The sequence below is a fragment of the Callospermophilus lateralis genome, chromosome 2 (assembly GCF_048772815.1).
Source record: "Callospermophilus lateralis isolate mCalLat2 chromosome 2, mCalLat2.hap1, whole genome shotgun sequence".
In the NCBI taxonomy this organism is placed as follows: Eukaryota; Metazoa; Chordata; class Mammalia; order Rodentia; family Sciuridae; genus Callospermophilus; species Callospermophilus lateralis.
Genome location: NC_135306.1, coordinates 114,546,211 through 114,564,797, shown reverse-complemented (window position 1 = coordinate 114,564,797; position 18,587 = coordinate 114,546,211). Strand labels below are relative to the sequence as shown.

The 18,587-nt window shown below is 45.1% G+C and overlaps 1 protein-coding gene across 2 annotated transcripts in view; it reads left to right on the top strand.

The window, feature by feature from the left end:
- Nucleotides 1-18,587, top strand: part of Ttc12 (tetratricopeptide repeat domain 12) — a 46,095-nt gene that overhangs the window by 25,830 nt on the left and 1,678 nt on the right. The window contains exons 11-21 of one of the 2 annotated variants that reach the window (XM_076843765.1): nt 1,115-1,184; nt 1,943-2,031; nt 4,538-4,706; nt 10,781-10,873; nt 12,177-12,237; nt 12,921-13,058; nt 13,542-13,640; nt 14,101-14,169; nt 16,138-16,239; nt 17,402-17,501; nt 18,281-18,506. In XM_076843765.1, the coding sequence (XP_076699880.1) occupies nt 1,115-1,184; nt 1,943-2,031; nt 4,538-4,706; nt 10,781-10,873; nt 12,177-12,237; nt 12,921-13,058; nt 13,542-13,640; nt 14,101-14,169; nt 16,138-16,239; nt 17,402-17,501; nt 18,281-18,506 (1,216 nt within the window). The remainder of the gene's footprint in view (nt 1-1,114; nt 1,185-1,942; nt 2,032-4,537; nt 4,707-10,780; nt 10,874-12,176; nt 12,238-12,920; nt 13,059-13,541; nt 13,641-14,100; nt 14,170-16,137; nt 16,240-17,401; nt 17,502-18,280; nt 18,507-18,587) is intronic. The other variant, XM_076843766.1, reaches the window with a different exon arrangement.

The window sequence follows — 18,587 nt, the reverse complement described above, 5'->3', positions numbered from 1 at the left end:
TAAGCCAGAGATGTGTTCTTTCTCATGCGTACTGTCAGTGTGAAGGGATAGGCTTTGGAGGTATGGCTCTATAAGGCAAAGAATCCCTCTGTCCCTTATACAAATATTGATTGAAGATGTACTCTAATATATGTGCTAAAGGGGGTGCACAAAAAAATACCCCCACCCCTCTTCCATCCTCTCTTCAGACCATGCATGTCCTCAGCACACAGACAGTAACCACCACACACAACAAAACATAAAACACATGCTTGACACGCACTCATTCCATATGTATTTATCTTATGTTCTCACACCGTACACGCACACTCACTCCACACATGTACACACACCATAAGTACTGGTATCAGTGTACATATTCTACACACAGCTAGTCCTCTCATGTGTTCCACACACCCCACACATTCCGATGCCCACCCTAGACATTCTTTATGCACACAACCTCCTCCCTGTAGAGAAAGAAAACGTAGAAGTTTGTAGGATAAACTGCCCCGTTCACACCAGTACACTTAATGACTGCTTAGAATGTGAAAAGAGTTTCAGAGGAAGCATTGGCACTCCTTCTACTAATGAGAGCTGTGCTACTTCCTTTTACCAGCTCTTGTAAACACTGATGCCAGGGCTTAAACAATTTTTGTTACTTGTACAGAATGTTGCTTGCACAAATGGATGGCCATCCCTGGCTTGCCTTTGTGTACAATTCAGAGCACTCAAATACCCCCTCCAGCAGTTTTTTGGAGATTACAGGTTCCTCTCCAGAGCCTGGAAATCACTTCAGAATAAATATTTAAGAACAGATGGGAGTGCCAGTCCTTTACGGTGGTTAAGCAGCTCCCGGAGGCTCTCTCTAAGGATTGCAACCTGATGAATTGTGCCGCTTACCCATGATGCCACCCCAGCTCTGCTCCTTCTCTAGGTAGTCCCTCTGACTGCAGCACTGAGTGGCTGATGACAGTTACATTTTCGAAGTGTAGAGGTATTTGTTGCTGCTAAACTGTCGATTTGGTGATCTGGACCTGCCATATTAGGAGTCAGTGATCAGCTTGCTGTGCTGTGCTGGACACCAGCTGGACAGTTCAGGAGCCTGATTTGGTTTCCTATGAATTTTTCTCAGGCACAGAGCGAACTTTATTCAGAATACACGGTGGATTCCGCATCATCAGTGACAATGAGGTCATAAGAAGGTAGGGATGTTTGGGAAGATAACCCAGCATCAAAGCAAGAAAAGAACCATTTCTTGGGAATGACCACACATACAGTGATGGTAATGTGTCCCTGCCCCTCATTCAGCAGTGGTGGCCCCTCCTGGATCCCTGAGCTCCCACACTAACACCCTTGAGGTTGGAACCTTAGGTCACTTGAGTTATGCTGCAGCTAGCAGTTGGAGAGGAGGAAGAGTAGGAGAAGAGCCAGGGCTCCTCCAGGCACTTCAAAGTCAGAGAAAAGACCATTCTTGCTGGTTTCCCACCACTTTCTGCAAGATTGGTATCTGTTCTTTTCCTCTTTTAGAATTTACTAATCACATCAAGAAGTAGAATCAGCTGGGTCTTGGCCATCCATTTAGAATTTCATCAGAATAAATTACCAACTGGTAGGGGGTGATTTGCTGAACTTATTTGCATTTAACATTTCAGCTATTCTGGTATAATTCCTGAGGCTTAGGACCCTGACATGGGCTTGAGTTGCCAGCATGTGCCAGTATATTCAGGCATCCCCACAGCCCCTGGCTTACCACCCACCCTCTGGGCAACCCTAACCTCCTCAGCCTATGTCCATGATCTGGGTCAGTGATGGCCAGTCCTTGATCCTGGTGACCTGTGGCTCTGGATTTTACAAATTTTCTAAATTTGCATTTGGCAAATCTGGGAGTGAAATAAAATCAAATGAAAAGAAAATCAGGACTGATTTCTAAATCCTGTGCTGCTCTCTCTGTCCATTGTAGGTGCTTTTCCATGACAGGGAAAGATGTGATTGAAGAGACAATCTGTGTGTCTGTTCTGAAGCTCTGGCAAGCAGTGTGCAGTGAGAATGGTAAGCCCAGATCATCACCGCTAATCACCGGCTCACCACTGGTGATGTGCAAGTTGCAGGTTTGGCAGGATTGTCCCCCAGCCCCAGAAGGCCAGGCCTAAGAGAATTGGTGTTGACCTTCACACACACCCCTCCCCACAAAATCATGTGGATCAGAAGCAGGGTCTGCTTTGCAGCTTTATCTGTAGCATCCTGCCTGCACACTCCTCCCAACCTTGAGAGAGCTGTGCAGAAGATGGTGGGCCAGGTCACTGTCTGCATAAGGAGTGGTCACCTCACCTGGCTCCCTCCCCTCTTTGCAAGCCATGACTACTTCTCATGTGCTGTCCATGGGATGGACAGTGTTTCCTTTCTTGTCTGCCTAAAAATGTTATTTCATTTTGCTGCCATTGTACCACTTTCAGTATCTTGAGATGTACCATGTGGACCGGCCAGCATCTGCACACACTGATAGTGTTGAATACTGAGACAATAAAATGGTGTGGGCATTTTACTTTCCAAGTCAGCTCTTACCTTTCTTCATGCTAGTGTCTTCTGGAGTTCATTAAGTTCATATATAATTTTTCTTAATCACCTTTGTAACTTCAATGTCAATAAAGGTTTTAAATATTTCCCTCATTTTTAAGAAGGGTTTCATGGAAGAAGGTATGATCTTGGACATGAAACAGTAAAAATGGGGATAATGATAGCTGCATCTCCTTTTCACAGTGCTATTTGGTGAGCCATTAATAGATCTTATGAGTGCAGAATATCCTATAAATGCTGACTGTGGGATAATATATTTCCCCCTTGAGTTAATAGAGTGAACTCTTCACAAGAATTTAAGAAAAAAAATTCTAGAAAACTAGACAATCAGGGAACCTAGTTCCTAAAACACTTTCTACCCAGAGGAATCATCTAGGTGCCTTGCTCTTCTGCGTTAAGACCCCACTTGGCTTAGGGTTGTGTGTTTGCAAAGGCACCTGCAGGAGGGTGAGCATGGCAGGGCTTGGTGCTGGTGTTTTCTCTGTGTGAATCTGAAATAGCAACACTTTTACTTTGGTATCTGTGAACCTTGGAGCTACATTTTTTAACATCTGAAAAATATTGTCAGACACAGCCTCAGATGTACATGTATGTATCTCAGATCCATGAAATATTGATAAATCTAACCCAATAAATACAGAGAAGTTTTTAAAATGGGAAATGAAACACTTAAAAGTGAGAACATGAAAATATGTTGGTGACATATTGTTGAGTGGGGAAGAGAAGCCAACTACAGGTAGGATGTGTAGTATTTTTTTTAATATTTATTTTTGTAGTTGTAATTGAACACAATGACTATTTATATGTGGTGCTGAGGATCAAACCCAGGACCTTGCACGTGCGAGGTGAGCACTCTACTGCTGAGCCATAACCCCAGCCCCAATGTGTAGTATTTTTAACATTATTCTCGTGAGAGTGAATAATAGCTCCTTATAAAATAGGCTTACCTGGAGGGGGCACTGGGGAAGGGGACTTTCATTTTCAGCTTTATAGTACTTCTGTGTTGTTTAAATGACTTACAACAAGCTACTTTTCCAGTATAAGAAAAAAAAATTGTAAACTAAACAAACCAATAAATCTTTCCATTTTGAAGATCAGTAGATCCTATTTTACATACACAGGTGAACTGTAGGATTGAAATTTAATGTTTGAATGAAAACATGGTAGCTTGATGGGTAGGCTGAAAGTCAGATCCTGTGCTTCTGCATCTGGCTGTTTTAGAACCTGAAGAGCCCTGGTGTGTCTTCTTCTTGAATGCTGTGTGCCATATATAAATGGGCAGTTAATACGGTAGGGAGGAGAGCCCAGGTTAATGAGGCATAGCAATGGGTCTCATCCTGCTGAGATCCAGTTTGCTGTGCCCTGTTTCATACCTCAGTCTCATACTCCTGTCTGTTCCTCTCTGTACTCAGACAAATTCAAATACCTGGTCAAGTGTAAGGAGCTAAATCTATGCCACTACTCTAAAATAGCTCATAGTCTAGGAGGAGAGCATGCTTTATTAATTAACTTATGTGACATTCCAGTTTCTGAGAGAGAACTCAAATGTTTACTCTGGCTGTTATATGAAGATTGATGATCTAATGATATTCCACAGTTAAGCATATTTCTTACCTGTGCCTCCCATTTCCAAATACTATATACCAAGGAACCTTTTGACAATAATGGTAGCCATTGAGTGTGTGCCATTCTGGCCTGATCAGGTATTGACTCATTAAATCCTACTAACAGCTCTAGGAGGCGAGTCATTGCCCTCATCTTACCGATAAGGAAACTGAGGGACATAGGAGTTGACAGTTGGCTAAGGTTGCTCCCTGTTCGTTCAAACCCAGCAGTCTGGCTCTTGAGGCTTGCTCTGACACATCATTATCCTGCCTCTCAAATGAATTAAGAATTGGTTTCCCATTGGGAGGGTGGGAGATAAAAAAGGCTTACCTGCCATCATGGCATGCACCAAGCAGATAACCCCTATGTTTTGCAGAGGAAAACCAGCGTCTGCTTATGATGCATCCAGATTGGGCCAGGCTGGTGCCCTCCCTCTTGGCCTCCAGAGTCCTTGCCATCCAACAGGAGAGCCTGGCACTACTGGTACAGCTTGCCCAGACAGAGAATGGACGGAACCTGGTCATCAGCCACATTGATCTGACCCGGTAAGACTCTGCTAAGGGGTCTTGATGGTGGCATCTCAGGTCACCACTCACTAGACAGATGGAGAGGGGCCTGCCTCAGCTTCTTATGCTGCTGTTGTGTATGGACTGCTGTCAGGCTTCCTGAAGGGTCAGTAGCAGAAAGAGCCTTTGAAGGTAATGCTGTGTCCCAAGCAGCTCTGGGATAAGCTCCTGTCTGAACTCAGTACTGTTTTAGTCAGCTCTTTCACCCCTGAGACCAAAAGACCTGACGAGAACAATTAGAGGATGTAAAGTATTTGGTGCTCATAGTCACAGAGGTCTTAGTCCATATATGGTCGGCTCCTTAGCCCTGCATCCAAGGTGAGGCAGAACATCATGGTGGAAGAGTGTGAAGAAGGAAAGCAATCCAGGATAGAGCCACAGGAAGCAGAGAGAGACTGCTCCCCTCACCATGGACAAGCACACCCCCAGTGACCCATCTCCTCCAGCCACACCCTAGCTGCTTACAGTTACCACTCAGTTAATTCCCTTTGGGGAATTAATATACTGATTAGGTTAAGGCTCTGTAACCCAATCATTCCACCTTTAAACTTTCCTGCATTGTCATATACATGAGCTTCTGGGGACACCTCTTATTTAAACCATAGCAAGTACCGAGAACAGGTCACTGTCCCCACACAACTGAAGTGTCTCCATCTCACAGATATTGTAGATGATGTCAGGGGTGGCACTTCTAAAGCCAAATCTGGAGCTCTGCTTTGAAAAGGGTCACTTGGTTCTGCTCTTTTAACCTCAGGCCTGGCCCTATCCTGTTCTTGCCCTTACTTTTTCTCTTTCTTTCCTATTTGAAGCAATGCCACCTCATTTTGTACCCCTTTCTGAAAAGAAGGTAGAGTATAAATTAATAAAACAAATGCTTTTACAAGAAAAGCTTTTGAGGTTGAATGACATAAGAATAGAATGTCCCTCTTTTCCAAGACTTCTCTAAAAAATTACCTGAACCACAGTGACTGTGCTCAGTACTTTTCATTTTTCTTTAATCATTTTGTTTATTTTATTAGAATATTTATTTTTTTATTAATTTTCAATTTATTTATCTTCAGGTTGTTGATTCAAACGTAGGAAATTGCCATTTTTTATATCAGAAAGGATGCATGTCAGCCATATCATGTGGCTCAGCCTAAGGGAAAGAGTAGCAATGACTACAGCCTGCTCTGTAAGCATTTCAGATATAACCTAAAACTAGTAGTTAGCCTTCCAGTTTTCTCACTATTATTTCTTTTTATCTCCCCTGTCCTGAGATGCAGGCAACAGTGTTATTACTCCATTTCACAGATGGAGCAGGAAAAGCTACAGCAAGTGCCAAGGGAAACTACCCTCCTCTCTTCCAGATGTAGTTCCTTGGCACCTGGTTTCTGCCCTTTGGTCCCAATTGGAAGAAAAAAGAGCCAAATCTGCAGCCCTGTCGGCACCTGTCCCATCCTGAGGAGGTTCATTGTGTGCTAAGGACAGGGTGTTCAATAAACCTTAGCTGTGGCTCTCTGTATTCCCATCACCATCCAGTTACTGCCACAGTGACCCCCAGCATGGCTTTGGTGCCCCTAAAGCTCAGTCCATCTGTTGGGTGGACTGTCAGTGGAGTTAAATTCTCCAAAAGCACATTTTATTTTTCAAATGAATCTGCAGTTATTTTCTCGGTACCTTCATCGTGTTTTTTTTTTTTTTCATTTGGTTTTTGTCTCTTTGAGTAAATATAGCTATAGTTATCATAAATGTTTCTCCCCCAAGCTACCTTTGAATTGCTTGAGTCTCAATTTGTATCTTTCCAGTGTCTTGGAGAGTGGCATTTACAATCACCTCATGCAGTTCTGCCCACACTCTTTAGACTGAGAAAGCTCAGCTTATTACTTTTATGCCCACCAGTCTTGCTAATGTCCATCTTCAGTTAAACCAAAAGGAGATGTACTGGGTTCTCCACGATGAAATGAGGTGGGCGGAAGCAGGACAGGGCAGCACACAGTCCCACGACTCTCACAGAGGCACACATGATCACATTCCTCCCAAAATGCTTCCCCTCATACGTGAGGTTGAGGGAGTGAATGTTCACTGATGAGAACTGGCCAAGGGCCATTGTCACTTTGTAGACAGGCCTGGGTTTTTAGACTCAGGCAGTTCCGAGCTTAAATCTTCTGCTTGTCTCTTTCTAATTATATGACCAGAGAAGTTACTCAGCCCTGATGGGCCAGAGCATCTCATCTGCAACTGAAACTTACAATGACATTTAAGAGGGATGATGTATCTGTGTTGGTTAAAGTTTTTTTCTGCAGCATTGTACAGAATACTCAACTGAAAAGAGCTTCAACAAAATAGAGCCTTGCTTATTTTTTTCCTCACAAAACAAAGACAGACTAAGCATAGTAACCTGTGACTTAAAAGATGACTGAAGTCAAAGTCTCTGTGCGCTAACCTTTCCCCCTAGGCACTCCCCGCTTGCTGTAGCTCCAGCCTGCCTTCCTTTTCTAAAACAGATCAGCCAGATCCATTCTTTTTATTAAGAAAAGCACTGTTTATTTATGTATGTTTGAACAAAATTCTGTCACATGCCACCCCTGGTGGGGAAAATGGCCCCAGCTTCTATGTTGGGGTCAGGCAGAGTGGCAGGGAGTGGGACTGTGAGGCGTTAGGAGCAAACAGCCTCTAGCATCGTGCCTGGACTCGGCGTGGATGAAACTTACTTCAGTCATCATTTTTTTCTCTTCAGGGTCCTAAACTGAGGTGGTAGTGCCTTTACAGGTTGCTTGAGACTTTTTTCTGACCTGTGTGGTGCGTCCACAGGGTCAGCTGCCTATCAACAGAGCAGAAAATCTGCCTCTGAGGGAGAGGGGATGAGAGGAGCTAGAAAGGGACACATTGTCTTCTCTAGTAATGACTGCACTCAGCATGAGTACTCTGTCACTTGGTGAGGGAGCCAACTTGCGTATATCTCCCAAGACAAAACCAAAATGATCTTAGACTGTTGTCTCATCCTCTGTGCTGTTCAGGTTTATTAGCATTCATCTTTAAGACCAAGAAAACAGATTTAAATTGGTAGAGAAGGAATCTGACCTAACTTTAAAACAAATCATCTGACAACAGGAACACTGGAGTAGACTCCTGATGAAGTGAGGAATTTGCAGAAGCTTGGCGTTATCTTGACCTTAGTGACAAACCAACCTGACCTGCCCAGCCTGGGTGCCCCTCTGTGGCATTCCAGCACACCTGTGCATGATCCCCAGGGAAGAGCCAGCATTTTCAGTTGATTGGAGATGGGAACTAACACAGCTAACAGACTGCGAGTCTTTCCCCATCTAGTGAGGATGTAGAGCCCACCTCCCAGGGCAGCCTGTCCACTTCCAACCTAGGTCTAGTTGCTAGAAGTCATTCCCTTACACCGAACACAAACTGCTGCCCTGTAGCATTCTGGGCTGAAGCCAGGTCCAGACTCTGGAAGGCCTAGAGAAGGCTTCAGATCCTTCTGCTTTCCAGTGCCTTAGGTGTAGGAAGACACCAGCCTTTTCTAGGTTAAGCACCCTGGCTCCCTCATGTGATTTGGCTTCCAGGCCTCTCCTAGAAGATCTCCTAGGTAGGCAGATCTCATACCCTAAGAATGAGTGACTAGAGGCCACATTCCCAACTGCCCATTCTGATGGGCTCTTTCTTATCTTTCCCTCACTTGGCTGCCCTGTGGCATCGGATCCTCTTGACCCTACCCTTCTTGAAACTCCACAACCACTACTGTCAGGACATCCCCCTTCCTGGCCCACCTCCTCACTCCTGGCTTCACCTCCTTGTCTTCTTTCATCAGTCCCTTTATGCTCTTCCTTCCAAGTCAGAGACTCCAGAATCCTACCCATGGTCCTCATTTCAACTGTGGCCTTGATTAAGAGACAGTCTGAGTCCCTCTCTCAAGTACTGGATAACAACACCCTTCTGCCACTGGATATCTCTATTTCAGTGCCCACGAGTGCCATAAACTTAATAAATCAAAGTGTGGTTCTTCAGTCCAGACCTCTGCCTGAACTTCCTGTCTTTGCAGAGGACTTCTATCCATCCAGTTGCCTAAACCAGAATCCTGGAGGTGACTAGGTCCCCCTTTACCACATCCATAAGACAGTATGTTTCCATTCTTGCTCCTGTTTTCATTCCATTTCTCCTCCATCTCTTAGTCATTCCTTCTCAGTCTTTTTAAGTACCTCCTTTATGATGGTACCTCTTCCCCTGTGGCTGCTACAGTTGGTCTCTTCACTTTTATTATCTGGATGATCAGTTCTCCCTGGTTAGATTCCCTGCCTGCCATCCCACATGCTCCAATCTGGATTCTGCCCTGTCAACAAAAGGATTATTTTAAAAAACATACACATAAGGCTGAGTGGGGTGGTGTACACCTATAATCCCAGCAGGAGGCTGAGGCAGGAAGATTGCGAGTTCAAAGCCAACCTCAGCAAGTCCCTAAGCAACTCAGTGAGACCCTGTCTCTAAATAAAATACAAAAAGGGATAGAGATATGGCTTAGTGGTTAAGTACCCCTGGTTTCCATCCCTGGTACAAAAAAAAAAAAAAAAAAGCACATCTGTCCTATTATTTTCCTATTTAAAATGCTGCAATGACTCTCTGTTGCCTATATGACTATTTCTACTCCCGAGATACAGTGCTTGTGAGTCACCTGAGTACTTGATTAAAAATGCAGCATCCTGGAGTCTTCTTCCACTCAGAGGCTGAGAGTGGCCTGGGAATCCTTGCTACTCCTCTGTGACCACCACTAAGCATGTCTTCCACCAACTCTACTTTGGAGAACACAGGCCTCTAGGGTTGTGAAAACTTTCCAGCAGACCACAGAGGGCCACCATGATCTGAGTCTGTCTAGCTCTCTTGCCTCACTGTCCCTGTCTTCCCCTCCTACTCTAAGCACTAATTATAAGAAGCTTCTACTAGTACCCAAACTTGCCTCAGGGTACTTTGCCTGACATGCTGTTTTCTTGTCCCCATGTGCCCAGTGCTGGCCTGTAAGCTCCCTGGACACTGTCTAGGGCTGAGCCAGGACACAGTCTTGTTTTATTGTTATGGCCCCAGAACCTGCCACATTGCCTGATATGGTCAGTGCTCATTCAGTGTTGTTGACTGAATGGATTAAGCAATGAATAGGTAATGCTACTCTCTCAAGAGACACTGAAATGTCATCTGCTGTTGAGGCCCTCCTCATTGCTATCGTCCACGCCTCCTGCCAGATACACTCTCAGTCTTCAACATGTGTCCGTTTCTTATAAATCATCTAACACACAACTTCTCTTCCTTATTTATTTGCATGTGTATCACTGTGGGGAACCAGGAGGTCAGTGCTGAGCACAGTATTAAGCACAGTGTAGATGCCCAATACAGGTTTGCTGGGTGGGCAAATGGCACCATTATTCTGCTGCCAGTACATCCATTTGGACAGTGTGAGAATCCAGTAGCATTTTTGGCAGCTGCTCCAGACTGCTTGGCCAGACTGTGTTTGTAGTAGACTAAAATCCCTTAGCCCTTTTTTGTGTGAACCAGTTATAATGCAGGTCTCCCAATGCTGTTACTACACAGAATCTCCAGCTCTCAGTAGAGGAGTCTGAGCTTAACCCTATCAAATTTTATCTGATGTGTTCATCAGCCTGTCAAGATCTTGTTAAATCTTTATTCCATCATCTGCCTTATTAGGGGGCCTCCTACGTTAGTCATCAGCATATTAGTAAGTGTGCCATTTAGATGTCATCTAAGTTAATGAACTTGACTGAGCCAGAATCACAGAGCAGAGCCCCAGAGACTCCTTCCCAAGCTGGTGTCTGGTAATCTATAAACTTTAGTTAACACTATTCAACCCCAGGGAATTCATGTTAAGTGGTAGAGCCATGGAAGGACAGTGTCTATCGCCTGGAGCTGGGTGTCCTGGCGAGGCATGGCTAGGCCACCCTTTCAGCTTCTCTCACCAGGCTCCCAACTCCTTCCTGAACTCCTTGCCCGGTCACCTTGTTGGGAAGGCTGGTAGTTGGAGGACAGCCCCCTCTGAGGCTTTTTATGGGTTTTTGCAGATTATTGGAAGCCCTGCTGTCATTTCTTGATTTCTTAGATAAGAAGGCCAACACTGCCATGGGACTGCTCACAGACTTGGCTCTGGATGAAAGGTAACTTTTTTAGTTCCAGAAACTGATAATTCTTCTGCCTGTGTTGAACTGTCATTTTCTTACAATGTGCAGTATACAGATAGGCTAGGCATGTCTGACCGAGCATCACAAGGTTTGCTGAATAGGAGGGCCAATGCCTTCCAGAGGCTGTGGTTTTTCGCTCCCATCTCAGTCTCTCTGCAGGGAGGGTCAATCTTCAGTGGGTTTGGATGCAGTAAGTAACATGCAGTTGGCCCTTGATACCTGTGAGTTCTACATCTGTAGATTCAATGAACCAGAGATCAGAAATGTTGGAAAACATGCATCTGTACTGAACATATACATATTTTCTTCTTGTCATTCCCTAAACAATAGAGTATAACAATTATTTATACAGCACTCACATTGTATGAGGTGCTGTAAGCTAAAGATGATTTGAGGAATACAAGAGAATATGTGTAGGTTATATGCAAGTACACCATTTTATATAAGGGACTTAAGCATCTTTGAATTTTGATATACACATGGGTCCTGGTACCAGTCTCTCACAGATATAGGAGGGTGGCTACTTAGAACACTGCCTTTCCCAGTAAGTGCACCTGCAAAGTGTCAGGGAAGCTTCTTCCCCTTAGTGCCTGGTGCACAGTAACTGCCCAGCACATTTGTATGGAATGAACATGAATGAGCAAGCAGGCAAGAATGAGTGTAAGGTGCAGCCTCCCCTTGGGTTGCCAGTGATATTATGAGTAAACTCTTCCTCCTGCCTGTTTTCTGTATTTTTTTGATTAGCACTGGGGTGAATAATAGTAAAAATCTTATTTTTCTCATTCTTAAGATTTTTTAAAAAAAATCACTGATCTTGCCTAGAAATAGTCATGTGATTTAGAACCGCTGGTGCTTATAGACACAAGCCAGGCATCTGGCCCAGGCCTGGAGTGTGGAGTGCTCTAGCACATAGACCCATGTATGCATCTGGGCCCCTTCTGGTGGCTGTGACAAGTCAATGTGCTTACATTGTATTTCCCATCTGCACAGCACACATATGACCTATAGACTCAGGGTGCAGAGTCAACTCACCAGAGGCCCAGGAAATCTACTCAGAAGATCTGCCATCTGAGGTCTGGTGTTTGATGTCAAAGACAGTTCTCTAGATTTAGAAAAACTAAAGCCATATTACATACTCAGTGACCGTTTTGGGGGCCAAGGCTCAGAGTGAATTCTTCATGCATGCTATAAATCACAGGAGCCCAGTGGATAACCCAAAATGTTGTATTTTATAGCTTGTGCCATGTAGAAGTAATGATGGCTGCTATTCTCTCAATAGATTCCAAGTCCGGTTCCAGGCCAACCTTCCAGGTGCTCTTCCGGCACTCATAGGTGTTCTGGTGAGCAAACCCTCATTTATAGCCTCCATGACAGGCACCAGGAGTTGAACAGAGCTGTTTAAACACAGTTTGCACCCTGGAACCACTCTGTCTCTCAGATTGATTAAACATTATTCCCAGCTGCAATTTATACAAAAGTGTCAATTATTAAAACAACTTCAGACTGGACAGGTAGAGGTGGCATATGATCAGGGTCAGTCACAGAGGAGAAAAAACTGCAAGTGGACTGCAGCTTAGGTAACAGTGGTGGTGGGGCCTGTCAGTCTTCATCAGTCCCCTCCTGGCATGAAGTCTTATCTTCAGGAAAACCTGCACCTGTCCCTGAAAGGAAATCATCTCTTTCAGGAGAACAAGGTAACAATTAGAGCTGATCAGGCAGAGGACAGTAAGGGTCCACCATGGAGAGCAAGTTGTACCCAGGTAGTCATGAAGCTTCATGGTCCTCCAGGAGTGTAATCCTACCCCAGAGTTTCTCAGCTGAGGGAATGGAGAAGCAAAGGGGTTTGCCCAGGTCCTCCCAGCTGGTTCATGGGAGGGACAAAGCCCTTCTAGGCTTCACTGTGTTGCCAGGGTGACCCCAATTGATGTCCCGTGTGGCATTAAGCTCTGAGTCCCAGTGAGGGCTGCTCCTAGCAGACATTTGCCTGCTCTCTGAGGCCTCGCTTTCTCTTGCTTTACTTTAGAAGAAGGATCCCAAGGTAACTAATGCCTCAGCTCTCTGCCAGTGCATTGCCATCATGGGGAACCTCAGTGCTGAGCCTGCCACCCGGAAGCACATGGCAGCCTGTGAAGACTTTGGGGATGCCTGCTTGGGATTCCTGGTATTTTGGCTTTTCTATTCAAAGCTGGTATTTTATCTTTTTAGGGGAGCATTATCTCCTTTTTAATTATTTTTCAAAAATTCTCTTTTTCAAGGTGCAGGAGCCACTAGTTATTAGTCCCTCTGTAACCATGGATTTTATGGACGGCTAGACTTAAAGGCCTCTCCAGACCAAGTCTCAGCCACCCTGTCAATATTTGTAGGATTTCCTGGTAGAACCGACTTGATCATTCATTTCAGCATTCACTCTTCATTTTAAACCTAGGGACAAGCCCATCCAGAGAGCCTTGACAGAAGACCAGAGACACCTTCCCCAGCTCCTGGATTAACGTGAACTCACAGAACTGGTCTTTGGGCTTCCACCATCACTTAAATTCATGACATTGACACTTTCAAGTATCTTTGAGACTCTGTCTAAGGGGAGAAATGACCATGAAAAGCTGTCAAGCAGCAAGGTCATTGTTTACCTTGTTTTGTTTCCAAGGCCAGGTGTGAGGAGGACCTGGACCTATTCAGAGAGATCACATACACACTCTTGGGACTCATCATGAACCTGTGTCTTCAGGTCCCCTTTGTCTCAGAGGTATGGCCTTCTTATCTCCCTCCCTGGGCCCTGGAACAGCCTAAACTCATCCTGTTGCATAGAACCATTCACATTCCCAAAGACAACCAAGGCATACAGACTTGAATGCTAGTAGTGGGAATGTGGACTGCAGCTTAGGTAACAGTGGTGGTGGGGGGGTGTCAGTCTTCATTAGACTGACATAAGTTGCTCAGTTACATGTTCATTCAGAAAGCTTCTTGTGTGCCCAGGGTGCAGAGAAGAATACAAATTCAAATAAAGTAGATCCCTGTTGTCAAAGCATTGCCCAGAGTTAAGGAAGGAAGAAGAGCAATGAAAGGCATTATGGGGGACATCTGCACAGCACGTGGTGGCAGGGAGAAGAGAGTCATTTCTGTTTGACTGCTCAGAAGTAACTCCACAGAGGATTCCAATGATCAAGGTGTTCAACTCTCCTTCACACCTCTCATCGTGCTTATAGGTTTGGGCTATGGAGGTGAGCAGAAGGTGCCTGACTCTACTGAATTGCCAGGATGGAGGAATCCTAACAGTAAGTTCTCCAGGGAGTCCAGAAGTGGCTTCTTTGCTCTTGTTCTTGTTCTACTTTACTGTCAGTGCATCTCAACCTTCTTGCCGTCACCACTTTTGAGAATTTGGTTCCCCTCTAAGGTATGGAGTAGATGTGCACCTCTGAATGATGCCAACAAACACACAAATGCTGGATTTTGCCTACAATTTGGGATATTTGGTGACCTGCCTTCAGAGTGCATCTCTAGACCCCCTGTAGTCCATGAACCAAAGAATCCATTTTCTGTATATTCTGGAATCTATCCGATAATATATATAATCTACCCTGTTTATCATATTTCAAGAGATCATGTGGAGACCTGACCGGCCAAAGGATTTTATTTACAATCCCTTTCTTCCATCATTGAGAAAAACATGTTTGAAGCCACAGATCTTAGAGTTTGTTTATGCTTAATGGTTTGGACCCTTTGGGAACACATGCTGGAAAGGCTTTCTGTGTCCTGCCATTTGGCCATGGAGAAGGCTTATGTTAGCACAGGGCATCAGGAGAAGAATATTAAGAGGTGATTTAAGAGGTGCTCGCCATCATCCTAGAGCATGTTCTTCTCTTACATTAGAAAGATTCAGCCCTGTTTTCCTACCTGTTAGGGCAGGACCTAAAACTTAGAGCAAAAGTCAGGTTCATACTCAAGGCAAGTCTGGGAAACTAGCCCTTCAAGGATTGTAGGCTGGTGAATGGCTCCGGGGTTTAAAAATGGTTCTCCTACAAAGATCCAACCTACTTTGTTTAGGGTCAGTACTCGCAGCAACCTGAACTCCATGAAAGTGTGGTAGGTCTTCAGGTTCCCTGGACCCTGGGAAATTGTGTAGATTCCAAGTGTATGTGCATTTTTATAAGCGGGGCATGCATTTTATAAGAGGGGCCTCAGAAGAGGCCCATGACCCGCCTCAAAGTGGTCAGTATCACTATTCTCAAGTGCTTGGGGCTTTTCTGTGTGTTCAGACCTAAAACTGGGTCTGTGTCCTCAGGGAAACTCTTGGGTCAGATTTTGCTATAATTCCATGTGTGTCCCAGTTGGGTGCTTCCCAGCTTGCTGCGCGGGGCAGCAGCTTCATCCTGGGAATCTGGTCCTTGGATAGTGCATATTGTCCACTGTTTTAAGCCTTAGAACTTAAGTCCTGTACTTTTTTCTCTAATAAATTGGAAGTCCAGAGAAAACTGAGGTCTTTGTAGTATTGAAGGGTGCCCTGTCTCTGCCTGCCTGTCAACAAACTTCCCATGAACACAGCACGCCCACACACATCTTTATTGCTTTTTTTCATAAATGTGATTGGGCATCTAAGATCACCAGACATTTTAGGAAAAGCACACAAAAATAGAAAAACAAAGATAAACAGAAAAAAATGACCCCAGAGAAAGAAAGATATATAGGAAAAAGAAGAAAATAGCAGTAACTATCAGTTTCATCCTGAGAAATATTCAAGATAGTTATACCCATAAGACAGTAACTACTTGATATTATTTTTAAAAAGCCACGAGAGCTGGGAAATGAAGTAAATTAAATTTCCCAGAAAGTAGAACAAAAATACAAAGATTCAGAAAGATAAGGATAAATGAAAACTCAAAAGAGAAGATCGATCCGGAAAGCCGAACCTCTCCTAATGAGGGCCCTGCTGTTGTGGAGCTCTGGGAGGGACCAGAGAGGGCTTTCCTTCTCAGAGTTGAGCTGGTCCATCCTGTGTCAAGCTGAAGTCAGCGGGGCCTCTGTGGTCCAGGGGGCAGTGTTTGAACTGCCTGCCTCGCAGCTTCATTAACAATAACCATGCTTGCCACGTGTGACTTGGCCATCACGTTGTTTAAAAATCCAGGTGCGTGTTCTGCTTCTGACACTAATGATTGCTTTTGCCTTGCCAAACTTCTTGTTAACTTTTAAAGGTCATCAGCATTTCTGAAACAGACATTTAATCATTCTCTTTCTGTTTCACACAGAGAGCTGCTGGTGTTCTAAGCCGGACCCTTTCTTCCTCTCTGAACATCATCGAGGAAGCTGTGAGAACAGGGGTGGTGAAGAAAATGATGAAATTCCTGAAGGTAAAATGGCCTCACGGTCACAACCTCTAAGATTTCCAGGAGTGTTATTTCACTCAGGGAGCAGAATGAAGGTGGGCTTTGTTCAGTAATGTGCCCCTGTGCCATCCCTGCTGGATTTTAAACTTCCAGAATGGGGATTCTCTTCAGCTTGTCCACCCAGACAATGCTCTGAACATCAGCAAAAGAATAAGTAAATTGCTCTTCAGATGCATCCAGAAAAAGACTGCTTACCCTTCAAGCCTAACTTCAAATTGTGTGGCCTCTGTCCTTTAATGAGACGATTTGAATGGCTTTTTGAAAGGTTTTCAGGCCAATTATTTTATTTGTGGGCTCATGATGCTTTAAATAGTTATCTGGAGATTGCTGGATGTAACTCCATTTATGAGACATGGAGGCTGCAGAGTCACCATGTGACCAGAGGATGTGGGAATTTCCCTCTGAAATGAGTGCAGTGGAGCCAAACAAGCAACTGGTTCACCTGAAAGGGCAAAGTGCATTATTAGGCTGCTGTGTCTGGATCCCACCTGCATGTGTCCAGTGAGGCCCAGGCACGTTAGCACAGCAACACTGAACCCCAGGCTGAGGGGGAAGGAGGTGTGGAGAGGGTAGGATGGTGGGTCTGAGTGGAGGCTGCCACTTGGACGATGATGTCATTCCCTCTAAACAACCTCTGTAGCCTGGCAGAGGCTGCAGATCCCAAGTTCACACAGCAAATTGTACGTGCACACATGCATTTTAAAAACCCTGCCTTAGGTAGTTTTAAGGATTATGATTTGATATTTGTCACCTCTTACGATGATCTAAGTTCATGATGTTCTCTACAACAAATGTCAGCTTCATTCTCAAAAGGTGAATGAATACAGGAAGGCCCTTACCTCTCCTTCTTGGTAGATCTGCCAGTCAACAGTATCATTCTCCTCTCAAAGCCTTCTAGAGGTGTCAGGTATACATGACAGGCCTACGTTCCTGCCTGAAGTATGGGCTATTAGAAGGGTATGTAAGTGACAGTCTCTCCCCGCTCACCAGGAAGCACATGCTATTCTCAGTGGAATTTCTCTTAGAAGCTCAGAGGCCTCTAGCTCTACTGTGACTTTTTCCTGTGCTTTCTGGTCAAGAATTATCATAGATTGATTTTACTTTTTAATTTCATCCTGAAATCTAGACAGGAGGCCAGACTGCATCACATTATGCTATAAAGACACTGGCTATCTGCACAAATAGTTATCACGAAGCTCGGGAAGAAATGATAAGACTCGATAAAAGTAAGTGAGGACTTCATCAAGGCACCCACATCCCAGAGGTTCCTCCACCTGGAGGCTGCAGAGGGAACTGTGGCCGTCTGCAGTATTGGCATAACAAGATGTCAGTTCACCTCCAAATAGGAAAGGATTTCATTAGCCTCTTGGCTGTGCACAGGTAGAGTGCCCAGGGAGGAGGCCCAGCTGAAAGACCACTCCAAGGTAACAGGGTGGATTCTGGGAAACCTTCTCCTCTGCCCAAGTTAAACTGAAATGGTTTCTAAGTTTACTTAAACTGACCCAGCACCAGCTTTCTTCCTTCACAGAGGGAGGGGAAATGAAAACAAACCACTTTCAACCTTTAGTGATGAAGGGAAGTAACAGAGTCTGAGCCTAACACCACAGGTGACTGATGAAGGGATGGGAACCCAGAGGGAAGATACAGGAGGTGGGCACATTGCCTCCCACTCAGGCTGCCAAGTGGGACTGTCACGGTTATGGGGCGTGGAGGGACTTTGGAGAAGGCAGACCTGCCTGGCACACTCAGCTCATTTACAGCAACTGTGTTGTGCTGGGTGCTGTTCTAGGCACCTGACATACCGCAGGGACACCAGGAGTTGAGGAGGTTGTAGCGCTCAGTGGACATTTTCTGAGTGTGAGGGAGCCCATTCTTCCCACGGTTTCTGGGGAAGCTCAGCATCCACCATTGCCTCCCTGCCCCACCCCATGTTCCATTGCCAGGCTCCTTTTAGGGGATCCAGAACAGCTTGTTCCTTGTTACTTGTTCTCATCTTTCCCTGTAGGGTTCAGCATTCTGATGAAGCTGCTCAGCTCGGACGATGAGATTCTGGTGGGCAATGCTGCCCTCTGCCTTGGCAACTGCATGGAGGTACCCAAGGTTGCGTCTTCTCTGCTGAAGACAGACCTGGTGCTGGTCCTGTTAAAGCTGGCTGGTAGCGACTCGCAGAATTCAGCGGTGCAGCTGAATGCAGGCATTGCTCTGGGGAAGCTGTGTACAGCTGAGCCCAGGTACACTATGGCCACCACCGAGCCAGGCCATCCCAAATGCTGGTGACGTTTCAGAAAGAGTGGGCCAAGCCAAGCACTGTT